Below are 24497 nucleotides of genomic sequence, written 5' to 3' on the forward strand. Positions count from 1 at the left end.
TCCTAAATTCTCTCTAGACCCCTAACTTCTCATGATTCATTGGAGTCAAAAATACTTTGCAAAAATCTGTTGGGTTTTTGTTTATGGGAGGTTTTTTTATTGGTGTGGGGTTTTTTACCAGTAGACAACTGCAGCACTAAACTGGTTCCTTCAGCTTCAGTGAGCTCTCCTTGAGATAGTTACACATTTTTCAGGTATTCTCTTGCTGTTCTTTTTGTAACTGTTACTGTTCCTCCTACTTCTACAGTTTGATTTTACAAGAATTTTACAGTTTTGTCAGTGAGCTCTCCTTTGGAAGAGCGATATCTGCTATATATTCCTCAGAAAACACAGTGTTTTCTCATGGCTAATTCTCAGCCAGTTAATACTATTAGAATCCTAACCATTGGCATCAACCCCCGTGCACATCATACTCTGCTGAAGCACATCAGACCCTTCCTGATTCTCCAGTGCAACCAATTTAATTTGCTACTTGCATGTGATAGCTGCCAGTGTAGTGTTCTCAGATTAAATGGTTGGGTTCAGAACAGAGCACAGGTTATTCTGTGTATACCATTAATTGTTAGTAAAAATGGCAGATTGATCTACACCTCCTTCTGTCAGATCACAAAGCCAAAAATGTGTCTTTAATGGAAGCAACTGCTTGTAATAGAGTGCTGTGTGGCTGTGGCTTTTTCTTGGTGGTTGCCATTGCTCAACCTTCTTGTCATATTTGCCCTGCCACTGATGGCTGCTGTGAATGCACAGGCTGAAGCCTTCCTTAGCTGTGAGATTTCAGCTGCTTGCATAGAGCTTCCTGCATCCTTACCAGGTTGACATGAATCTCAGTGACATTAGGGAGTATCCAAGGGATAAATTCTATAGCTTTAGCTGAGGATGCAGTGAAATAAGTTCCAGAGAAGGTGTTTACCTGCAGGTATGTCAGCTTATAGAGAGAGGAATTCTGCTTCTTCAACTGATGTTAAATGTTTGAGGCATGATTCCCCCACTGAGATCTACAGGTACGCTCCATCCATGAGCTCAAGTATGAGCTGAAGTGTGATAAATGAGTATCAAGTATGATAAATGAGTATCATTTATTCAAGCTGCTGTATATGCCAGGTTGGGACTGAGCCTTGGAGTTTTTGGGGGTTGTATCTTTGAAATGTTACATGCTTTCATGCTTTTTCTTTCTTAATTTGTTACCAAGTGAGCGAGGTCTGAATGTCTGCCTTAGGCAAATTGTGATGTCGGCAACGAAAATACTTTTGTGCTTTCATGAAGCTATCTGAAAACAGGCATGATACTTTTTTATTACAGTCTTGAACTAATTATATTTAAGCAGTGTGGTGTTTGTTCTGTTTTAACTCACATGACTGCTCCACCTTGCCTACTTCCCTCACAACTCTTTCTATGCTACTTTTAGGAAGATGTCCCCTGCCCTCTTTTATCTAAAATTGCTTTCATAATTCTTTTCTGCTTGAAATACCTTGAGTTCTTTTAGAGCTTTTAGAGTTTCATTGGTGAGTAAAGACTGTAATATTGAGATAAGATCAAATAAAATTTTGTCTGTAATGTAATCATGACTGTGTTCCACTGATAACTATAAAACAGAACTGGCCCAATTCAGCTTTCTTAGTCACTTAATTTAGGACCTGATAATGCAAAGTGCTTAAAGATATCAAAATAGCTAATAGGTTTGTCCTTTGTCCAGAGCAGGGAGTGCTTGTCTGATTAGGAGCTGTGTACCTGTCACTTTGTTGATTTTAATGCTGTAATGTTTGATGTATATTGACTTAAGTACAGGGAACCAGTCACAAAAAACTGCCTTGGAAAAGCAGCTACTCAGGTCTTGAGGAAAAACTCTGCAAATCTGAACTTCAGAATTAGTTGGCAAAATTGGAAAATAATTTTCAAAAATCTTTCTTCTTCGATTCTTCTATGTATTCTTTTCTGAAGTGAATGAACTTCCATGAACTTCTGATATCTGTTCTAATAGATACACTGTTCCATTAACTTGCTGAAAATAGCACCTAACCAGGCACTGGCAGCACAGTGTTTTTCCTGTTGTCCAGCACAGAATTAGAGCAGTGCTTGATTTACTCCTGCAGAGCCCATGGGGTTGTGAGCCACAGGGTGTGAGACAGTCCCCATGTGGGACAGTCTGGCCCCATCACCCATTGTGGACTTCAGGTCACTGAAAGCTGAAGTTAAACCTTGCCCTGCTTGACACCTTCTTGCCCATTTGGAGATACCGGGAATCTGATGGGAAGGAAAAAAGCAGTAATTAGGATAATTTGTTTGTTTCTAATGAAAGAGCCAAAATCTGGCAGACTCAAATAAATTGAAAGGCTTAATTAAATAAACAGTACTGGTTTTTCTGTTCTGGTAGTTTCCCTGATAAAATGCAAACAATGAAGCCTAAGGTGGCTTCAATGCAAATGTCTTCTAAGGACTTATCTTGGAATGTACATCACAGAAATAGTTTAAGAAGATGAGTTCAGAAGTAAGACTTCAGTGATCTGCAGCATATTTCCTTTGTCTGATCTGGCTGTATCCCTGTATTCCAAATACAAACATATATTTGTTTACCTGTGCATCTGAAACAAAACTAGATGATGCACCATTCCCTCTTAGTAGTCACAAACGCCCCTTCCCCCTGTCCAGGCCATTTGTATGGAGCAGAGAGTTCTTTAGCATCCAAATGGGCATCTGCTAAATGCCTAGCCAGGAATCCTGCCTGCCAGCACAGCAAGAAGACAGGGCATCAGCACCATCTGGTACACTCCCTGCTGAAGCAATTTTGCAGCCCTTGGCAGGAGTGTTAATGGGAGCTGCAGGAGAAGAGGTTTCCTTTGCCCCACATGCTCACTCCCCTCACCCAGTGCTCCAGGAACGCCAGCCAGGGCTGATGCAGGGTGAGCGTGCTGCTGCCTGGGATGCCCACACAGTCTCAAGTGCCCTGAAGTGGTCCTGCCCTGCTGTGCCAGCCTGCAAGAGTTGGATGGGCTGGAGTGTTGGGAGCTCAAGCTGAGGATGTAGCACCTTCAGAACCTGGTTAACTTTTCATATTTTCATCTCACTGAAATGCATGGAATAAAACAAATCTCATTCTGCTTCTCTAGAGTAGGTCTACTACAAAATAACTCTTCAGTAGAGAAGAATATGACTAGAGGACTCTGGGACTCCCTTCTAGCTGACTAGAAGGAGGGATAGGAGATGAGAAGGTGTAAACCTCCTGCTCACACTGTGGAGCTTGACCATCCCACTGCTGCTGCATGGAGCTTCCGGGAGGCAGCAGCCCCTTGTTTGGTCTGTTTTATGCATCATGGTCTGCTGGGCTTCAGGATCAGTATCCCTTTGGGCAGCTGTGTGTGTCACACCAGCGCCCCAGGAGCACTGCTGTCCTTGTTACCCATCCTGCTGGATTCAGGAGAACATGAACAGTGTGTGTGTGGTGGCAAGAGGGCGAGTCCAGTGTGAGTGACGGGTCTGTGTCACACTGAAAACCACCAGTGTGGTTCTTGAAATGGTGCAGGGCAGGAGTGCCTTCAGAACTTAGCCTGGAAACCAGTGATGGGGACCCAGGTTCTGAAACCCCATCATTCTTGATGGTAAAATGAGACACTGTTCATTGCAAACATTAAAGCATTCTTTTGGCCTGAAAGGTTGAGATGATCTCCTCCTTCTGGAAGCACTTGCAATACTCTTCCTGTTCCAAAAATGGTCCCTGTTCATAAAAAAGTGAACACAAGGCATATTTAATTTTCAGAAGTAGTAAACCTTTTGTTGAATCACAGTGTGTTTATTCCTGAGGAAATACCGGCACTGTTGTTCCAGCTCTCCTTAATGTTTATAGAGAACAAACACTTGCATTGGTACCTCTTGTTTTCTGATCTCTGTCTGTTCTGAATATTTCTCCTTGTGTTTAATTTCTTGTCAGGGTAACCCCAAAGGACTGTAGCAAATCAGTGTTTATGGAGGCCATCTGTGTTGGTACCCAGCTGACCACAAATGGCTCAAAGCCCCAGACAGTGGGGCTGAATTTCAGATCTGCTGGAAGGTGGACTCTCTGTTTTTAAATGAGAATCTTTCATTTTGTTTCTTTCAGGGAGCATTGTGAGCGTGGGAGATCCTAAGAAGAAATACACTCGATTTGAAAAAATTGGCCAAGGGTAAGTCCAGTTACTTGTGCAAAACCATGGGCCAAGTGTTTTGCTGGTGGAGCATCAAGCATGAAGATAGGCAAGCTCCAAATATGTTCAGAGGTTTAGATCCTCCTGTCTCTCAATACTGATCAGAATTTATAACTGTGGTTGAAAGTAATCATGAAAGGCAACTTGATGCTGACAGTATCTCATCTGCAGCAAGGAGAAAGGCCTGAAAGATCTCTTGTCCCCCAAGTGTGTGGTTCTTGTTTGCTAATTTTCTTAGGAGAAATCATTTTTGTATGTCTCAAAATAATAACAATCATGCTGAAGAAAGGAGAAAAAACATTATTACCTAAAAGAGTAACTAACCACCTGATAGCTGTCATCTGACAGCTCTCAATGTTTATTTCAAATACTTGCTTTAAACAATATTCAGTGGTCAGGCTTATAACCACATAGTTTAGGAATTTAAATCAGAGATGAATTAATAAGCTCTTTTTTCTAGCAGGGGTAAAACCAAAAACTTCAGTAATAGACACAGTGCTAATGCACTTCAGAGGAAAATACATCATCTGCCTCATGGCAGATCCCTTGTGGATCTTGCAGGTTCTAGGCATTTATTGAAAATAATTACCCAAGCCATTCCCTTTTGAAACCCAACTTTGCGAACTGTAAATTGGATCAATTTGAGATATTTCCTATGTGAGGAGGCAAGATTACTTCAAAATCAGGTATATAACTTGCATTTTAAATACGGACTGCCTGCACCATTGGTGTTTCCTTGGCAGTGTTGTTCCAGGAGGACTGGCACCATCTGTGTAACACCAGGACACTGCTGTCAGTGAAGAACAGAAGCTGTTTACTGGCATCAGGAGATATTTTTCTGCCTTAACTGTTCGTGAGGTCTGAGCTCAGAGTAGCCTGTTGTTAACCTGGAATAGTTAATGTACTGCAGAAAGGCCAACACACAAGCTGTTTCTCTGACAGGCTTTATATTAAATCTCTCTGGTTTGGTAGGACCCTTGTGAGAAGGTGTTTATGCTCCATTCATTGTATAAAAACCCTTTCTCAAACTCCAGCTTGCTTCCTATCCAAAGCTTTGGTTCTAACTGTCATTTGTAAAATGTCAGTGGAAACTTCAAGCTGTACCTGTCTCTTAGAAAAGAGGTGTCAGCTGAACAAGTGGGAACAGAATATGGGTGTGAAGCAGATTATTGCTGTGACTGTGAGAATGTGACCATCACCCTCACAGTCTTTTATTTTGATGGTCCTAGGAGTGAGCTTGTACAAAGGTGCCTTGAAAACTGGTGGAAAGATAAGTGAGTGATATGTGGCCTAAGAGGGTATCTAAATGGATTTATTCCAACTTTTAGTACAGCCTGAAGATTGCATAGCCTCCTTAGAGAGGAGTGTGCTGCAATAACTGACTCATGCCTCTAAAGCTGCAGGCCAACTTACTGTGATAGGAAGAGATCCTAAAGAGAAAGATCATCAGAATCATCAATCAAACAGGATGATCAGGAGGACCCAAAATGCTGCATGGCTAGGGTTTGGGTGTCTGCAGCAGTGCTGGGCTGTGGCACTGCCTCGACAGGTGCTGATGTGCTCAGTTAATGCAGGTGCCAGTTCCTGAGCTGCCACCACTGCAATGAGTTGGGTACAGCTGTGCCAAAGGCACGGGTAGTGTTGGAAGTGAGCAGGTTTTTAGTAGCTGCCAATGAGAGCACTGCAAGGCAGGGAGAGGTGTGGCTGCTCAGAGAACTGCAGGTAGAGAGCAGCTGCTTATGTAAGGAAAAGCAACTGGCCAGCACATTGCACTTCATGGCTTCATCCAGCTGGGAAGGTAATACATACTGTGATGGTTTTACAGCCACTTTGCAGTGAACAGTAGTCAGCAGGCCTGTGCTGCAGTACAGGTCAGTGCTGAGTCCCTGTTTTGTCGTTTGTCTCCAGCTGAGCACTGAAAATGTTGCTGACATCAGAGGAAACTTGGTTTTAACTAGCACTTGATGAAGAGGTTGTGTTTGCTCAGGCATTGTTAACTCTCGTCGCAAGACAAATTAGTATGGAGCCATGAGCAGCCTGTTTAGTTAGTACTGCACTGCACTGACACAGGTCTAATGGTGAGTCCTGCACTCGCCTAACTGCAGTAAAGACAAGGTGCTGCAGAACTGATTAAAAGTTACTGCTCAGAAATGAGTTACTTAGAAGTTACAAAAGTTCATAATGCAGAATCGCAAAGCCTTTGCAATTAATTCACAGCTTTACTTAAATTACCTTTATCTAAACTCTTCACAAGTAGGTGGCCTGGAGCATTCCAAAAGCATTCTAATTTCAGGAGCTGTTTTGAAATAAAGCCTGATATGACTTTGCTCAGGAGAATCATCACAGTGTTAGCAATTCTGAACAAATGTTGTTGACTTCTTAGGAAAACAAATTGGATTAATCTTGTCAATTAGTCATAGGAAAATGCATTTGCCTTTATATTAAAAGAATGCATAGCATACCCAATGAGAATACTGCTCTCAATGCAGACATAAGGTCTCTGTTGAATTAAACTGCTTCTGAAATATTTCAGCCTGCAGGTAAGCAAACAACCAGGGGATCATGTGGAAAGGAGCAAACTCATTTTGGCACTTTCAGTCACTGGGACACTTGCAGGATGCACATTCCTGCTTGTGAGAATTCCCTCCCTGGCCTCCATTGCTTCACTGCCCCTGCGGACATGGGCTTCTTAAATTATTGTAGTGTAAAGCTGTGGTTTAGCTCAGAAGGAAGGGTTTTCAATCCCCTAGTTGCTTTGAAACCCAGAGGAATTGCCTCTGACAGGGGCCTTTTCAGCCCTTCATGTCATTATTGGGAAGAGCATCTCTGAAGGAAAGGCAGATGGCAAACCATACCCCACCCTGTCTAGTCTGCAGGTGAGTACACCATTTGTTTCTGGTGGCTCTACAACACAACCTGTGTGTGCCACAGAAGCACATGGACACCATGAAAAGTCCTTCAAGTGCTCGGTGCACTCAACAGAAGTAGCTGCCTACAGTTCTTGACACATGAAGAAGTTCTATAAGTATCCTCTGTTCTGAGTCCTTCTCAATTTGTGTGTGAAATAATAGATGCCTTAACCTGCTCTAGCTGTGACCTTGCAGGATGGCTGGAAAATTGTTTACTTGCATGCTGGAGAAAGCTGTATTTAGATCTTTTCCTCAAATGGCTGTCATATGTTCAGGGTTCTCAGAGTGACTCTGTGACATTGCCTGAGTTTGGCAGATGGATTCAATTTAAAGGTGTGAGAAGGCCCAACTGGATTGTGTGTTACATTTCATGGAAAAAAACACACTCACAGACACACAAAGAAAAAGGGGAGAAAAAGTAAATTCAACACAGCAAAATGGAAAATAATTAAACATACTATTTTCCAGCTTTTGTAGACATCCCCCCGCTGAGGGTTTGAATTAAAATAATGTAGCATGTGAACTGGAGATTTGCACCAGCCCTTCTTCTTCATGTTGGACCTCAGTTTTCTCTGCATGGCAGAGGGCTGCCATGCTGTTGGCTGAGGAGTGGGTGAACCCTTATAAACACTCCAGGCAGCAGAGCTCTCCTGTCTGGGCTGGCTTTCACTTCCAGGGAAAAGTGTTTCTCAGTTTCTCCTGCTGTTTTGTTTCTAGGGCTTCAGGAACTGTTTATACAGCGATTGACATCGCCACAGGACAAGAGGTAAGTGTCAAAAATCCCAGCAGATTCTGCAGCTGTTGAGTGCTTTCCCCTCTGCTGTGAGCTGTGGCTGGAGCTTTGGGTGGCCAGTAGGGCTTTCCTGCAAAGGCTGTTTCTCTGAAGCATAGACAAATGTCAGCTGGCAAAATCCATCATCTGCTGTCTTCAGCTTTTCAGTGACAGGACTTTAAGGGCAGTGTGGTTCTGTGTGCCTCAGTAACTGAACACTTACTGAGGCCATGTGCTTTCCAGCAGCACTGGATCTGAGGCTTTCATAAATGCCTGAAAAGGTGCCTGTGAATTCCTAGAATCAATAAGAGCTTTGGTCCTCTGTGCTTGGCTGGGTGCTTCACCCATAGCTTTTAAGGCCAACTTTAAGAGATGAATTTTTTTGCTTACTGTGTCTTCAGAACAGGTTGGTGCTCTCCACAGTATTGTTGATCCCACCCTGGTACCATGTTACATTATCCCTGAATGTTTTTATTAATGGAGAGAAATCTGCTAAGAAATCCCAGCAAGCTTTTGTGCCAATAAAAAGTAGATAATTTTTATTGCCAATATAAATGTATTGGTTTAGAAATTTTTATGTCTCTGTTCCCCACTGTGCATCAAGTTGTGCTTTTCAGAGAATGTTGGTTTAGACACACAATTTAACTCTATGCATTTATACCATAAAACTTATTTGTGGATGTGCCCACAGACTGGTTAGCAATGCAACTGGTAAAATCAAAAGATCTGTTGTGATTAGAGGCCTTGGGAGGACACTGGAGGTGGCCACAGACTCTCCTGTTGCTGTGAGGGATAAATAGCTTTGTTACATTGCTTGATTTCAGAAAGACTTTGTCCACAGAACTGCCAGAAAAAAGGAGGGCAGCAGTATCTGTCCGAGAAGTACATGGTCTCAGTCTTAAGTACTAAATCTGTTAAGGCATCCAGAGCTGAAGGCAACTGCCATCGTTCAGGCCCAATTTATCTCCATCCCAGGTTCAGACAGTTGCATGATAATGCCATTTGTTCCATCATGTGTTTGGCCATAAAGTATAATCAAGACATAATTAAGGAGAAATCACGTATTGGACTCAGTTTCGTGTTTCAGTCCTGCTGCACCTGGTAAGAAATCAGGTGTGTTTTGGTCTGGTCTCAGTGACAGTCCATTACAGTGATCATATTAGTAAAAAACAGATGAGGCCATATCTCAGAGAATCCCACTGCTCTTTGGGGAACCAGCTTCAGATGATTGAATTCTCATCTCTGGCTCCGAGAAGAGATTCGGATCTGAATCTTGCTGGTAATTCCTTACACACCTGCTGTGCTGCAGTTGGTAACCACACTTAAATTGGGGTCTCCAAGGGGTCTAAAGGTCCCAAGCCTTCCTTACAACCCTGGGCATATCCATAAAATACCAGTGCATGGCTTATTACTTTTTAGACCCTGACAATAACTGCAAATGTAAGCTGTGTTAAAAAGTGTTCTTTAGAGGAGTAAATCAAAATTTCAGAAGTTGTGAAATGCTAGGATTGTTATTTTTGGTTGTGGAACAACATCCATAATGTATGTCTGTGTTTGTTATGCAATCAAGAATAACAGGTAATACAATCAAAAATAATGTAACTGTCCACTGCATGTTCATTCTGATCTTGTGCAACAGACTACTCAGGTTAATGGTTTTTAATGTCATTTTAGGTGGCCATAAAGCAAATGAATCTCCAACAGCAGCCCAAAAAGGAACTAATTATCAATGAAATCCTGGTCATGAGGGAAAATAAGAATCCAAATATTGTTAACTATTTAGACAGGTAAGTTGTTCTGGTATTATCACATGAATGTTCATTTACACACTGCAGGCCAAAGGTTAAAAAAAACCCCTTTGATTGCTGCAGAACGTGGAGCTCTTTATTATTTCTCTACTCATCTCCAGTGGATGGGAGGAGATTGCATTGGCTCTGCATTAGTCTTTTCTGGCACACATGGTTTGAAGTTGCATTTCAAAAACCTGGACCAGCCATATCTTACTGGAACAGCAGTCTGTCAGCTCCATGTTCCAAGTATTTCCATGTTGTTTTGTTGTTCTGGTGTTTGTTTTTTTCAAAGTTGATCAGATTTTCTGTATCTTGTGCAAAGTGCTGACAAACCATCCTGGAAATTCTTTCCTTTGGGTGGTTTCCACTATTTTCCATTCCTGGGGATGCCAGGAAGACTAAGTTCTTGTTTCCAGAAGGGCCTGATTTGACAGTTTTTTAATGGCCTTTGCTATTTCTGAATGTATATTTTGCAAGATTTTCCGAACATTTGACCAACTTCTGTCCCAGTGGTACACACTCTCCTCCCCATGGATAACTTTGAAAGTTATGTTACCTCATTCCTGGGCTTAATGGTGGAATTCATGAGTTAAGATGATGAGCTGGCTGGTGACATGTGTCCTGGTTCCAGATTTATCTTTGCTTACTTATCTTACTAAAGTACATTCTTCACTTGCTTGTCACCTAAGGTATCTCCTTTTTCCACTGTGCAGATTCCAAGAACTGTGTAGCCTAGAATAATGTTCTTTTCATTTTATTCTGTCTTCATTTGCAAGTGACCTGGAGACAAGAATCATTTGTAGGTTATGATTGTTCATTAGTTTGGCTATGCACATTCATCTCCACAGCATTATTTTCTCCTTTCAGCTACCTTGTTGGTGATGAACTGTGGGTGGTGATGGAGTACTTGGCTGGAGGCTCTTTAACCGATGTTGTCACCGAGACATGTATGGATGAAGGACAGATTGCTGCTGTCTGTCGGGAGGTGAGGGATCCCACTTGTGATTCTGCTTGTGTGGACATGGTGATGCTTCTGTTTCTGTGGTGTTGTCATTATATGGAGAAGAAAGAGCAGATCCACTGCAGCAGCTGTCATTCTGTCTGTGTTTGCAGGGAACATTCTGTAGCAACAGTTGATGTTTCCCTTTCAAAAGCTAGTATGTGCCTTGCCCTAGAAAGACATGACTCTAACAGTGTTGGAGCAGCAAGCTCTTCTCTTGGCTGCACTGTGTTCTGCCATTCCTCACCATTCCCCTAGAAAGGACATCTTATAAAACCATTTCCTTTCTCATGTGATGAAATTATGTAATGAATTTCTATCCTTACATTTCATTGTTCTCTTATCAGTGCCTGCAAGCCCTGGATTTCCTTCATTCCAACCAGGTTATCCACAGAGACATCAAAAGCGACAATATTCTTCTTGGGATGGACGGATCTGTCAAATTGAGTAGGTATTCTTGGTCAAGTGCAGCATTCCTGGATGTGGGGTGTGGGATTCCTTTTGAGTGAAGGCCAGTTCTGCAAAAGTGGTGCTGGTGGGAATGCCTGGACCCCTGCTGTGAGGGCAGAGCTGCAATGTGCAGAGGGGTCTAGAGAGAAACAGGGTGTCAAGAGTAGCTTTGCTTTGTGTATGACTCTTCCAGAGTGGAGGGAGTTACAGTCTAAAGCTTCAAGTGATTGAGTAAAAGCTGGTTGATGAAACACGAGGGTTGCTTTAAATGGCCAATTCCATATTACCTTGGCTACAGCCCTGAGGAAACACAGCACGGCTGCTCTTCTGGTTTCCACAGTGCATTCTCAGACTTAAAGTGGGGGTTCTTTTGCTTGATTTTGTAATTCAAGCTGGCTTTAACAGTATTTGTTTTTCTCCTCAGCTGATTTTGGCTTCTGTGCTCAGATCACCCCTGAGCAGAGTAAACGGAGCACAATGGTGGGGACTCCTTACTGGATGGCACCAGAAGTTGTAACAAGAAAAGCGTATGGCCCCAAGGTGGACATCTGGTCACTTGGGATCATGGCAATAGAAATGGTGGAAGGAGAACCTCCTTACCTTAACGAAAATCCTCTCAGGGTAGGGTGAAATATCAGATACTGCTGTCTTCGTAATTTGTACCATATTTTGTCTTCCATTAAATAAAATCCCATTCACATCAGCTTGTACGAGTTCTACAAAGGCCCACTTCTAAAAATGTTCCTGCAGCACATCTGCATCTGCTGTAGCTTTGATTGCATCGCTGTGATAACCTCAGACTCAAAGTGACACGTACCTGTGCAGAAACTTGCCACTATGACCTTCAGTGATGCTTGAAATTTCTCATTTTTGAGTTCCCTTTTTGAACTCTTTTCAAGCTGTATCTCTGAGTGACAAAAATTTTCAAGTGCCATGCTTCTTCAGTTGGGGAATTTTTATGATAAGCATTGGAGCTGTACCTGCAGGCACAAAACTCTCTTCAGTCTCAGACCAGTGCTGATTGATTACCTGAACCTTCCAGGAAAGATCACTGTTCTAGTAATGCCATAATTATTTATTATCAAACACATGCCTAAAAGTATCTTTTAGCACAGATACTTGTAGAAAACTAGTATATTTAGAAGTTTTCAGTTTTATCCTAATGTCTTAAAATGAAATGGCCAGTTCTTACACCAAATGAGTATGTAGTAGTGAAGGAATGTATACCAGGATAAAACCTCATGACTAACAGCTGAAACAAAATGCTGCACGGTTAATTCCTGTGGGAATTTATGGGAAAATTAATTTTTACCTATATGTATACATACATATGTTTTGCTAAGGCTAGAATTAAAATAGAGCATGATCTTTAGCTTTTCCATGCTGTAAGGTTGTGCTTTCTCTGGTTTGTGGCATCCAGACTGTGTATTGCAGACTGACTGTACAGAAGGGTCAGGACATACCTCCCAGCTGCTTGAGAAAAGAATACACCAATTATACAAATTTCATTCTTTAAATTATACAAGTCTTTCACACTTTTTGGAAAAGGTTCCTGAGTTTTCTTGGAAGACTTCCTTTGGTTTGATAGGTTGCCTGGGGTTTTTGGTTCCAGGCACACATGTGGAGTGTTGCACACTGTGTCACCTTGTTAGGGTGGATAAGAAATAAACAGATTTGGGTTCAGAGGGGTGCTGAATAAGCAGAGTGCACTGTAGCTGGCAGGGTGGCATTAGGCCTCTGTCACTGTAGCCCTGTTGTACCAGCAGAGACCTTTGCACATCACAGTTTTGCGTCTGTTGCTTGAGAACCCATATTTCACTTGCAAAAAAGGCAGTTGCCTTGTATAAGGCAGTAAAAGCAGGTGAAAAGAATTAGCATTATTGATCTGGATGCTGAAAATTCCCTGCTTAGGAATGTTGATTAGGACCCTGCAAGAAGCCTCAGGTCAGCTGTTAGAAAGATAGCTGGATTTCCTTTTTCTGACCAAATTCACAGTCAGATGTACTTGAGATCTGTGTAAGAGGTCTCAGCTGCCTACAAACAGAAGAGCTTATAAAGCAAGACTGCATTTTACAGCAATTTTTTTTTAGCTGATAATGTTGGATTTCTGAGATGGGGATGTCATTAATGCATTTACTTGAGTATTAAAATTAGTGGAAGGTTACCATAGGGATGGAATTAGTCCTTTTTCTGATGAGACTATTAAGTTTAACCACATAAGTGAGGCTGATTTGGAATTTGAAGACTGCTGAAAGATAGTTGAAGGTAGGTCCTGTCTGCCCAATTATGCCTTTTCATCATAATATATTTGTGCATACAGCTTGACATGTCTGTTGAACATGAGACTCCAAATGTTTCTGGACTTTTTATCCAAGGTATAAGCTGGATTTATTCTTCTTTTTTATCCAGTAACCATTTTTTATCAAGAACAGAGCAAAAAAAACTTAATTAATTTTGGTTTATGGAAGCCATACTTTAGGGACCAGTGAGCACTGCACAGATGCATTTTGTGTAATAATCATTTGAAATAATATATTTAGACCACACTGACTCTTTAAAAGGGCCTGTAAAGCTGTGTCAATACTTGGAGAAGTAAAATGTGCTGATGTAGTTCCTGCTAACCAAATCAGCCAATGAAATCAGCTGTCAAGGCAAGATCATTTTGACGTTGGAATAGCTGTGACTGCATCAGGGTCTTTTGGGGTTTTTTTGTTGTTGTTCTTGATATATGAAAGTCATCTCCAGCCCTCTGCCAGGGAAGAAACTGCCAGTGGAGACTGGAGCTTAAAAATAGGGTCTGTGTGAGTATTTCTGGGTATGAACGAAACATACCTGTCTCCTTTGTCTCCAGGCACTGTATCTGATAGCTACAAATGGGACACCAGAGCTGCAGAACCCAGAGCGACTCTCGGCCGTGTTCCGAGACTTTCTTAACTGCTGCCTGGAGATGGACGTGGACAGGCGAGGGTCTGCCAAGGAACTTCTGCAGGTAAGATGGGAAGCACCTGCTAACAGGTGAAGCAGATGTCCAAGGGATCAGTTTTCTCCTCAAATAAAGGCATCAGGTGGTTCTCCCACATATTCATCTCCAGTCTTGGTGCTTTCAAATGAAAACTAAGTAGAATCCTATAATGGTTTGGGTTGAAAGAGACCTTAAAAATCATCTAGTTTGACTGAGCTGGGATCTTTTAAACTAGGTCACGTCACCCCGTCTAGCCTGACCTTGAATGTTTCCAGAGATGGACTTCCACCTACAACATCCTGGGCAACCTGTACCAGTGTTTTGCTGTTCTCCTTGTAAACAATTTCTTAATTAGATCAAATCTAAATTGATCGTCTTTGGGTTGAAAACCAGTCCCTCTTGATCTGTTGCAGCAGGCCCTGCTAAAAAATGCATCCCCAACTTTATTACAACTTTATTTCCCCTTGAAGTATTGAAGAGTTGCAAGTTGACATCTCCCCAGGGCCTGCCCTTCTCCAGACTGAACAAGCCCAACTCTCTCAGCCTTTCCTCAGAGGAGATACGTTCCATCTCCTGGTCATTTCTGTGGCCCTGTTTTGTACTTTTGGGAGTAAATTCAGGTTTAATTCTTGATAAAAGAACTGAAGCAGAATGATACCAGGTATAGAGGCCTGAAATGGTGTTGTTGGGGGAGGGACCCAGTAAAAGCAGTCCCAGCCAAGCTGTCAGAGATTTGGCTGTGGGGAGATCACTGTGAGCCTCAGAGGGGGCCCCAGATTGTCTCTCCTGCTCCTCTCTTATAGGTTTCTGCCACTTAGCCCCATTTTTAGAGGTTTCTGCCACCCAAAACAGAGACAGCTGAACAGGACTTGTCCCAGCCCTGTTTGCTTCCTGGCAGAGTCAAGCTGCTTGAGGTTTGCTGGCAGATTTTGTGGCAGAGAGGGAGCTGCAGAATATGCCACTTGACTGTCCCTGCTGGGAAGGAAAGTGCCAGCCAGCACAGGAGGGCCAGGGGATGGAAAGGTAGACAGTGCTCTCCCTGCAAGCCAGAGCTGAGGCCATCAGCACTCTGCCATTTGTCTCCCTGCTCTTGACTTGCTGCTGAAAACCTGTACCTCAGTACAGGTCTCAAGAAAACACATGAGCCTTAATCCTACTGGGTTAAACATTTCTTAGAGGTATTGGAGTTTCCAATGGAATGACTTTCACGCGTCTTTTTTGACAATTATCACAGTTTCTATCTTTAGAAAGGGGGAATCTAAGTGAGTCTTTGGAGTTTCCTGAAAGGTACAAAGCTCTGGAGCAGCAAGCAGCATTCCCAGAGGAATGGCAGGGCAAAAATCCCAGCAAGCTGAAGACACCTGGAAAAATGGATTGATAGGTGTGGGGGCCATGTGATAGCAGTGTCCTGGACATGAAGGTGGAAGTGCAGATGATCCCCTCAGTCCTATTTCTGAGTATTTCTGGTAACAAGTGAAATCCTGGTTGAGCCTATGAGGAACTGAGTTTGGAAAGTAATGGTACCTTTGTTGTTTCTTTTCCTTTGGGCAGCATCCATTTTTAAAATTAGCCAAGCCGCTCTCGAGCCTGACTCCTCTGATCATTGCAGCGAAGGAAGCAATTAAGAACAGCAGCCGCTAGCACTGCAGGTCGGCTTTCTGCCCTGCCAGCTCAGAGCAGGACTGAGAACACAAACTCTGTAAAACCTCAACTCTCATGCTGCGGGACAGATGGATGGATGAGCAAACCAACGGTCACAGTCATGGTGGTAGGACCACCCCAGTTCCTCAAGGAGTAGAAAATTATCATTTGTCTTCTTCCTGCTTTCTGGCTCCTTAATTTATTTTTAAGATGAATCGGGGCTAAGGACAGAGAGGTAATGACAGAAAATGCTTTGCTGCCTCAATCATTTCCAAGGTAAAGCAAATTCAGTTGGAAGATTCCCTTCCTTCTCACCCTGTGAATAAGCTGTACATTCACTTTTAAATTGTCAGTTCTTTCTTAACGATGTAAAGTCGTGTTTATGGGGTTTTTGGTATGGTTTGGAATTTGAGAAGGGCAATTCTTCATTCATCAACTCCAGACTGCCTTTTGAATACAGCCCACTTGCCAGTTTCTGCCCAGTTGTGGTACTTCTACATGAGGAAGAAAGTGCAATTGCATTTCCAACAAAAAAGGAATGAAGAGTGGGACAGACAGAACATCCTGTGGAGACAAGGCGTGCAGCTGGGACTGTGTAGTGGTTTGTTTCTTGCCAACTGGATTTGTACCCCTAACTGCAATCTCTTTGCCCGGGTGAGAGTCTTACTCGGCTGAAACAGCAGAACGATTAGTTGGTTCAAACCTGAATCTCAGAACAGGTTTGTCTGATGCAAAGCTGTCAAAGCAATGTGAGGGGAGAGTGGGCCCAACCATGCCTGGGGCTGAGCCCCAGCAGAGCCCTGGCAGAGCCCAGAGCAACCTGAGCATTGGCAGGCTGGAAGGAGGTGCTGGTAGCAGCAAGTGGCAGCAGCCTGGCCATGGGTGCCTCTTCCTGGGACAGGACTAATCCTCCTGTCTCAGAGCCAAACTGGCTGGGGGTTGTTTTCCAGGGATATCGTGGCCATGCTGAGAAATGCACAGCCTGGTGGGATTTGCCATCCTGAGTCTCTGCAGGAGTAGAGAAGAGCAAACACAGCAGAGTGGTGGTGTCGCTTCTGAGGGTGCCTGTTCTTCTCCCATCTGTCTTGTAGCTCCTGGGAAAGATTCCTAGTGTCTGCAGAATTCTCAGCAGAGGGGGAGGGGACCAGACTGCTCTGCAGGCTCCTGCACAGGTGAGCATCCTTTAAACACAGGAGTTCTGCCTTGGGAACCAAGACTAATGCAGGGAACAACCTGCACAGTTCAGATCTGCAGGAGCCAGTGCAGCAGCCAGCTCTGGAAGAAAGCGCCTTAAAACCTGGAGTTGTGCACTGAGCAAGAACAAAGGTGTGAAATGCAAAGTGGAATTAATTGCAGAATTACTTGGAGGCACCAGACCAGCCTGCTTTCTGCTGTCCTATGTATGGCAAGCACTGTGCAGTGAAGCTCTTGAGTTCCTGCAAGAGATGGAATTGTGGATGTGCCTGCTTGACTAGTCAACAGATTTGGAAGGGAGCAGAATACTTTCAGTATGCAATTTGTGTTTTATTTATTTGTTTCTGAAAGACACAGTGTGGCTTCACTCAGTAAAAGCATTTGCATGGTGTATTTGTTGCTGTATCTTAGGAGTACAACTCATGCAAGACCATCAAAACAGCAACTGAAGCAACGTGCACCCAGTGAGCAAAAAAACCCTCACAGTAAAACAGCTTTCTGCTATAGATCTTCACGTTGGCCTGATCCTGCAAAGGGTTAAATAGCCTTTAAGGCTCTCGACACCTTCATGTCTGGCCAGCAGGAATGAAGGATGCTTGGGCTGTTCTTGAATCAGGCCAGGAGCATATCTAGCTTTGGCATTCTCTTGAGTTGCAGTCTTTGCGTGGCAGATGTCCTTACTGCTGCTGCCCTCGCTCGTGCTGCCACCGCAGTGTCCTTGGCAGAGGCAACCCTCCTTGAGTTACCACAGCTAAGTAGAAATTAACTTTTCTTCATTTCCTGGGGAGCACAACAGGTCCGATTTTTCAGATAGCCAAATAACACACTGAGGGGAGCAGCTCTGGTTTCCTGGACTGGGGGAACGTCGGGAGGAGCTGAGGGAGCTGCCAGGAGCCCTCAGCTGGAGCGGCAGTGGTTGACAGGAGCTGGAGCAATGGCTGCCAAGCTTTACCCTCATAAAAGGAGCTCCTGGGCAGTGAGAGTGGCCAGGACAGGCTAACAGGCTGTAGCACAGCAGATGGTGCAGAAGGCTGTGCAGGAAGGTGCACACCTTGCCAGCTTGACCAGGGAGCAATGGTGTCCACCCAGCAGAAGGCCATGGCTTCTGCATGTTCTGCACCCACCACAACCCATGCAGCAGCAGACAGAGCTCTGGTGGGATCGGGCTGCCAGCCAGGTGTCAGCTGCAGGCTGTGCCCTGCTCTTAGGCCAGTCCTGGTGGCAGCAGCAGCACAAGTACAGCTGTGGGACATGTGCCTGGGGAGAGGAACTCCACTTTGGGCCAGAGCTATACCAGAAAGCAAATGGGGCAGGAATTCCCTAGCTCACTGAGCCCCTTTCCATCATTTACCAGCAGTCCTGGCTAAGTGGGAGATCCCATGTGATTGGACTATGGCAAATGGGACATTGTTCTACATGAAGACCTGGAAGGAGGATCTTGGGAACTACAGGTCTGTCACCCTGACCTCAGTGCTGGGAAAAGTCACGGAGCAGATCATCTGGACTGCCATCACATAAAGAACAACCACAGGATCAGGTCCAGCTTGTGTGGGTTTGTGCTAACTGGTGCTGCCTGACCAGCCTGATCTTTCACAAGAGGTGACCTGCCTAGGGCATGAGGGGAAAGGCTGTGGATGTGTCTCCCTGGAATTTAGTAAAGCCTGTGTCAGTGTTTCCCACACTTTTCTCCTGAAGAAACTGGCTGCTCATGGCTTGGGAAAAAACACTGTTCTCTGGGAAAAAAAAACCTGGATGGATGGCTGGGCCCAGAGAGTTGTGGGGAATGGAGTTATATGCAGCTGGGGCTGTCAGTAGTGGTGCACCAGGGCTGGGTAATGGAACCAGTTGTGTTCAATATCTGTATCAGTGATCTGGATGAGGGGATCAAGGGCACCCTCAGGTAACACCGAGCTGGCAGTGTTGATGTGCTGGAGGACAGGAGGGATCTGGACAGGCTGGATTGCTGGTCCAAGGCCAGCTGGATGAGGTTCAACAAGGCGAAGTGTCAGATCCTACACTTGGGTCACAACATCCCCCTGCAGCTCCAGGCTTGGGAAAGAGTGGCTGGAAAATGCCTGGTGGGAAAAGACCTCGTTGAAAGCAGCTGAGCATGAGCCAGCAGCACACAACTACCTGAGAAGAGGTTGGAGCAATGGGGGAATCAGTCTCTTTGCCCAAATAACAAGCAATGGGACAAGAGGAAGTGGCTGCAAGTTGTACCAGGGTAGGTTTAGATTGGATATAGGAAAAATCTCTTCACCAAAAGGATGGTCAAGCATTGGAACAGGCTGTGCAGGGCAGTGGTTGAGTCACCATCTCCGGAGGGATTTAAAAGATTTGTAGGTAGGGCACTTGGAGACGGGTTTATTGGTGGGCTTGGCAGTACTGGGTTGATGGCTGGACTCCATGAGCTCAGAAGTCATTTCCAACATGAATGATTCTGTTCTGTTTAGAAGACTTTGTTTCTCTTGTGAGGTCCCATTTTTGTCTGTCAGCTCAAGACCTGTGTCTGTAGGAGAAGCTTCCTTGCAAAAGAGTAATTTGGGCTGCCCTCAATGTGTGACGCATTCAGCAGAATGAAATATGTTTGTATTCCTGTAAGAAGTGAAGAAATGAGTGACAGTTTCTGTTTCCAGTATGTATTTTATTTTTTCCTATCCACAAAAGAACAGACAGCCATCCTGTAAAAGGAAAGCACTTTGTAATGGCACATGTTTGCTGGACATACAGTCTAAATACTTCTGTTGACAAACGACTCTATTCGATTGGGGAAGGGGGGAATTTCCTATTTATTTCCTTTACCTAGAAGTATTTCAGCATCTCTACTTCAAAAAAAAAAAAAACCCACCACCATAGCTTTCCACAAGTTAGCAGGTATGAAAAATAAGGAAATCAAATGGTAGCTTTTTTTTGTAATCAGTGTATGCCTCTGCATACAGAATATTGTTGACACTGACTTTTTAAAGACAGCTGCTGTCCTAAGAGGCCTTACTTTTAATTTTATTAAATATATTCATTTTTCTTTGCATCAGAAAATTTAGAGATTTTAATTTTAAAACCAATTCCTGGGAGGCAGACAACATTCAGCAGAAATAATCTGTGCCTGTGGCTGTTTTCAGCACAGACTGTACCTGCCCAGCTGAGACTGTATGACATGCAGGGAACATACCTCCAGTATCCCTGTGGCCCTGTGCTTGGACAGCCTGGTGCTGATTCACACTCACTGATACTGAAAGATGGCAGCAATGTTTGTATCCTCACAGCCTGGATATTAAATGTAGAAAAGACACAAGTATTTTTTAAAAACCCAACAACACAAACCCACACAAATCCAGTCCTGTGGAGGTCAAGTCTTTTACATTATTTAAAGGCTCACAGAGTATATTAGGACTGACAATAGCATTGGCCTTGCAGAAAAGAAAGAAAAATCCTGTAAAAGCTCTGGAGCCACCTCGGGTTTTCTGGCTGCTATCCTCAGATCAGGCAATTAGTTATATATATATTTGAAGTTTTAGAAATAGTCTGTTTCTGTTACAAAATGAAAACTAAAAGTTTCAGACACTTTTATTCCAAGGTTTTAAAAGATTGGTTAATTGTCTTCATTTTTAAATTAAACAGTGAAATACCCTAACCAAGAACTTGACTATGATTCCCATCCCTGCAATGAAGACATGTGAAAATGAGCCAATAGCTCACTGTGGTTTACATGTGTTTTGGGACAAAAGCGTGGTAGCAGTAAAGTCAGGGAAGTTTGAGAAGCACAGAAATGTTTATTTATTTAAGAAAAAAGGAAAAAAAAAGGATAACCATACCTATGTAAAACTCCATACAGCTCCTGCATGCACTCCTGGGAACCTGCACGGGGGTGGATCTTACAGTGCTCTCAGGGTTGGATCCCAAACTTGGGCCGGGGTTACATTCTCACTTCTTGTGTCCAGTGCTTTTGTAAATATATTTATTCTTCATCTTTGGCTAATGGTTGGCCACTACACTACACACAGAAGAACTCAAGGGTTTGTGCTGAGTTTCTTTGAGGCCTGTGGCTGCACTTTGGCGGGTCTTTGAGTCAGTTCTTCCCTGTGTCCTGCCACCAAAAATTAAACACATTCCAGTCACCATTAGAAGGGAAGTACCTGTCTCCTGTCCTCTAGTCGTAGGAAATGTCACTGTCCTCTATTGTCCATGCAGCAGTTATTTCCAGTATATAATCCTTGGTGAGCATGTAAATATTTGTATTTCTTAGTCCAGTCCTGAGCAAATCCAGTGAGCAAAGAGCCAGAGAGAGAGAAGAGAGCCTTGTGACATCTACATTAAAGGAAGGAGTCAGTGTTTCTTTGTTTGACACCCAGGACATGCATTCAGGTGCCAGCTTTGCCTTGCTAAGTGCTGCCAAGTCAGTGGTCCATTCACCTTCCTGGTGTTCCTGCTTCCTCTTGGACTGTTCATTCATGCCCAGATGTGCAGCAACTTAATGATGGGTTGATGAAGACCTATAAATGTTCATCTCCTTTTTTGTTTTCCTCTCCACTCCCCATGCCAGGTAAATATCTCCAGTTTTATCCCAATTCTTCAGGAAGCAGACAGAGGATAAACTTTGTTGTTCAAGAGAAATCATCCGAGCTTGTTTTGAGTGTGATTTGCAATTCAGGGATCTTTAAAACTTCTCTTTACTTGTGTCTGTCCTTGAGCTGACAGGGTAATTTTATTTTTCTCACTGAAACTTGCAGAATCTCACTTTTCCATCTCTCTTTGGATGCAGTTTAGAGGTGATTGACATAATACTGGATATGCATCATGCCTGCAAACCATCCCTGGCCTGAGTCTACCAACAGTTGCGTGTACCTTTGGTTACAAGAGTTATCTCAAAAGGAGAAATGGTCTTACAGCAAAGAGGAGGAGGGATGCCCATATGCTCTGTGTGGGTGCCCTTTAGGCTGCCACATGGGCACAAGCCTGCAAACCTTGTTCTTGCTGCTTAGCAATTCGCCCCGGCAAGCACTTGAGTTCTGTGAGAATCTGACCCTGACTGAGGAATCTGGGGCAATATCATTAGTTAAAGTTGATAATACTGAAAACTGATTTAATTATTGATTGGGCAAATAATTGATTTAATTGCCTGTGATCACAGTGACTTTGCCCTGCACAGTTTTCAAGCAGACCACACATCAGCTTCAGCACCTGTGTGTAAGATACCTTCTGCTGTGTTTGGTGGCACCTGTTTGCAGCTGCATCTGCCTCACCCAACTTAGGGGCAGAGCCAAAAGGAGCAGGGTTGGGCACCATGGCCTGGGTTGGCAGCCATGAATGCAGGTCAGGAGAGCTGTCAGACACGTGCACACACCTTTGAATCACAGCTCCCTGGTGTTACCGGTTCATGGATACCAGCCACTAGAACAGGTTCTGACTCTGGTATCCAGAGGTCTTTTCCAACATAAAGTATTCTACAGTTCTGTGATTTTATCTGCTAGATTTAACTAGATCCATGTTAGCAACTTCAGTTGGATCAAAAAGTATCTTCTTGGTCAGCTCTTGTGGCCTAAGGCTTCGGCTCCTTTAGCTGCTCCTAGTGCTGAGCTGCTCATGCTAAACAAGACAACTTGGAGAGAAGAATACATTTAATCCAATTTCTTCTAGAACACCGATTGGGTGAGTGTGTGAAAACATGAGTGTAACCTCCTCTCTGCCCTTCATGCCTCTCAGGGGTTTGAAGCAGGAAAGAACTTTCCAAAAGGGTGGAATGATGCAGCATGCTACTTCTCCCAGGCCTTGCTATTTCCAGTCTCTGCACTTGACTAGTTTTGTCCCTCTTTCTGTGCCCTTTGGTCCCCCTGTGCTCAGTGGCTGCTACCCAAGACTATAATTGGCACGGATAAAATGGCTGAGACCCTAATTTCTCTGTCCTTTGAGCTGCCTGGTCACAGCAGCCTTTTCCATATGGACACTCTATTTGGAATGGGAGCCCCCACCTCCATTCCTTGCAAAACCCCCAGGAGCCCAGGGCTGCCATCTGAAGTCAGTGCACTGAGGGCTCCCAGATGCCTCAGGCTGGTGTGACACCACTGCAAATGGGAGGGAATAGTGGCAGGAGGTTGTTTTGAAAGGTTCATTTGCTGCTGCATGCTGTGTGTGTCCAGCCCTGCCCCAGGCTTAGGGATCAAATTCAAGCACTGCTGCTGCTCCCTCTGGAGTCGGTGAGAATTTGGTTGTTGCTTTCAATGACAGCTGAAGTGGCTGCTGAAGCAGCAGGTGCTGACAGTGCCCCGGGCTGGAGGGGTCCCTGGGTGGGCAGGAGCTGCCCCTTTTTCTCACTCTGCCTCACACAAAGCTGTGCCGGTCACAAGTGGATCAGCACAGCAAACAGGCAGCCTGTGAGTCTCTCCCACCTTGTCTCTTGAGATTTTTGACCTTTGAGCTTAAGCTGTACAAAGGCAACTGCTTTTGGTGCCTCTGTGTATCCCCACGTTAACCAATGCTGCTAAATCCGTCTGTAGCACAGCAGGGGGAAAGGCCTCAGCCCTGCAGGAGCTGCCTGAGCCGCTCAGCCAGCGGGAAGGGAGCTGCTCCTCCAGGAGCAGGAGCAAAGGGCCGCAGCACCTGGTTCTGGGGCAGAGCCCGGATCCTGGGGGGACATTGACAGAGCTGTCCTCGTGCACTGCAGCTGCTGTGCCTGCAAACACATGGTCCGAGACCTGCAAAAGAATTCTGCAACTCTTGGCTGGATCAGGATGTCACCAGTGCTAAACTCTAGTTTAGTCCAAAGCAACCAGTTTACACCTATGCTGGTGTGTGCTAGATTTTTTTCTTCAGGGTATCCAGACAAAAGTGAACAGAGGAGGAGCCTACATTTTCATTGTTTATCAGAAATGTATCTCATTTTGCTGTACATTCCTTTTTTAGGACGTGTTATCTGTTTAAAAAAAAAAGAAAAAAGAAAAGAAAAAACAGAAAAAATATGAACGAGAAAAACAAAAAACAAATGTGTAGTGAAAAAATCTTCTGTAACTTTGGATTAAGAGGTAACTGATCTTTTTAAAAAGAGAACTAAGTTATTTACTTTGTAAATGTGCTGATGGCATGGATCCATCTTATTGACCTCAGCATCCTTTTTTTAAAGATTTTGGGTTTTGTTTCCAATATTAAGTTATTTTAAATTGTGGTTGAAGCAATAGGAAATTGAAATATGGATTGTGCATGACTGTGTCTTGAGTGTAAAAATATTGCAGTTTGAAACTTGGACCTAAAGTATTGCAAATAAAAGTTATAAATTCCAATGGATTGTGTGACAGCAGCTCTTCCTATAGGATGTGCAGCATCAGAAGGTCTTCATCAGTGGGGTTGTGCGTGCTTTTAGTTTTGTCCTGTGCCACTCTGTGTTGTCATGACACAGAACTTGACCTGCCACCAGCCCAGGTTACCCTCTGCCACTGCAGCTCCTTGGATCTTCTGTCCTCCAAAGCAGACACAAAGTGTTTCTGCTGCTCCCCCTTTGCACAGATCCACAGAGAGCTGGGATTTTTCCAAGTCTCCTGTCTCCATTGGGCCATATTCCTAAAGAACCAGCAGCTCATCCTGATGACTACAGCGGTTACGAGGATGGTTGTCAG

General features: G+C 44.0%; 1 protein-coding gene across 16 annotated transcripts in view; it reads left to right on the forward strand.

Moving 5' to 3' along the window:
• Window positions 1–24164, forward strand: part of PAK3 (p21 (RAC1) activated kinase 3) — a 128178-nt gene extending 104014 nt beyond the window's left edge. For all 16 annotated transcript variants that reach the window (XM_072929154.1, XM_072929156.1, XM_072929152.1 and 13 more), the window contains 8 exons: window positions 4091–4154; window positions 7802–7850; window positions 9531–9643; window positions 10514–10631; window positions 10994–11093; window positions 11521–11717; window positions 13948–14085; window positions 15610–24164. In XM_072929154.1, coding sequence (XP_072785255.1) covers window positions 4091–4154; window positions 7802–7850; window positions 9531–9643; window positions 10514–10631; window positions 10994–11093; window positions 11521–11717; window positions 13948–14085; window positions 15610–15699 — 869 coding nt within the window. In that variant the 3' untranslated portion in view covers window positions 15700–24164. The remainder of the gene's footprint in view (window positions 1–4090; window positions 4155–7801; window positions 7851–9530; window positions 9644–10513; window positions 10632–10993; window positions 11094–11520; window positions 11718–13947; window positions 14086–15609) is intronic.
• The last annotated feature ends 333 nt before the right edge of the window (window positions 24165–24497 follow it).

This window comes from Taeniopygia guttata, chromosome 4A, assembly GCF_048771995.1.
Source record: "Taeniopygia guttata chromosome 4A, bTaeGut7.mat, whole genome shotgun sequence".
In the NCBI taxonomy this organism is placed as follows: Eukaryota; Metazoa; Chordata; class Aves; order Passeriformes; family Estrildidae; genus Taeniopygia; species Taeniopygia guttata.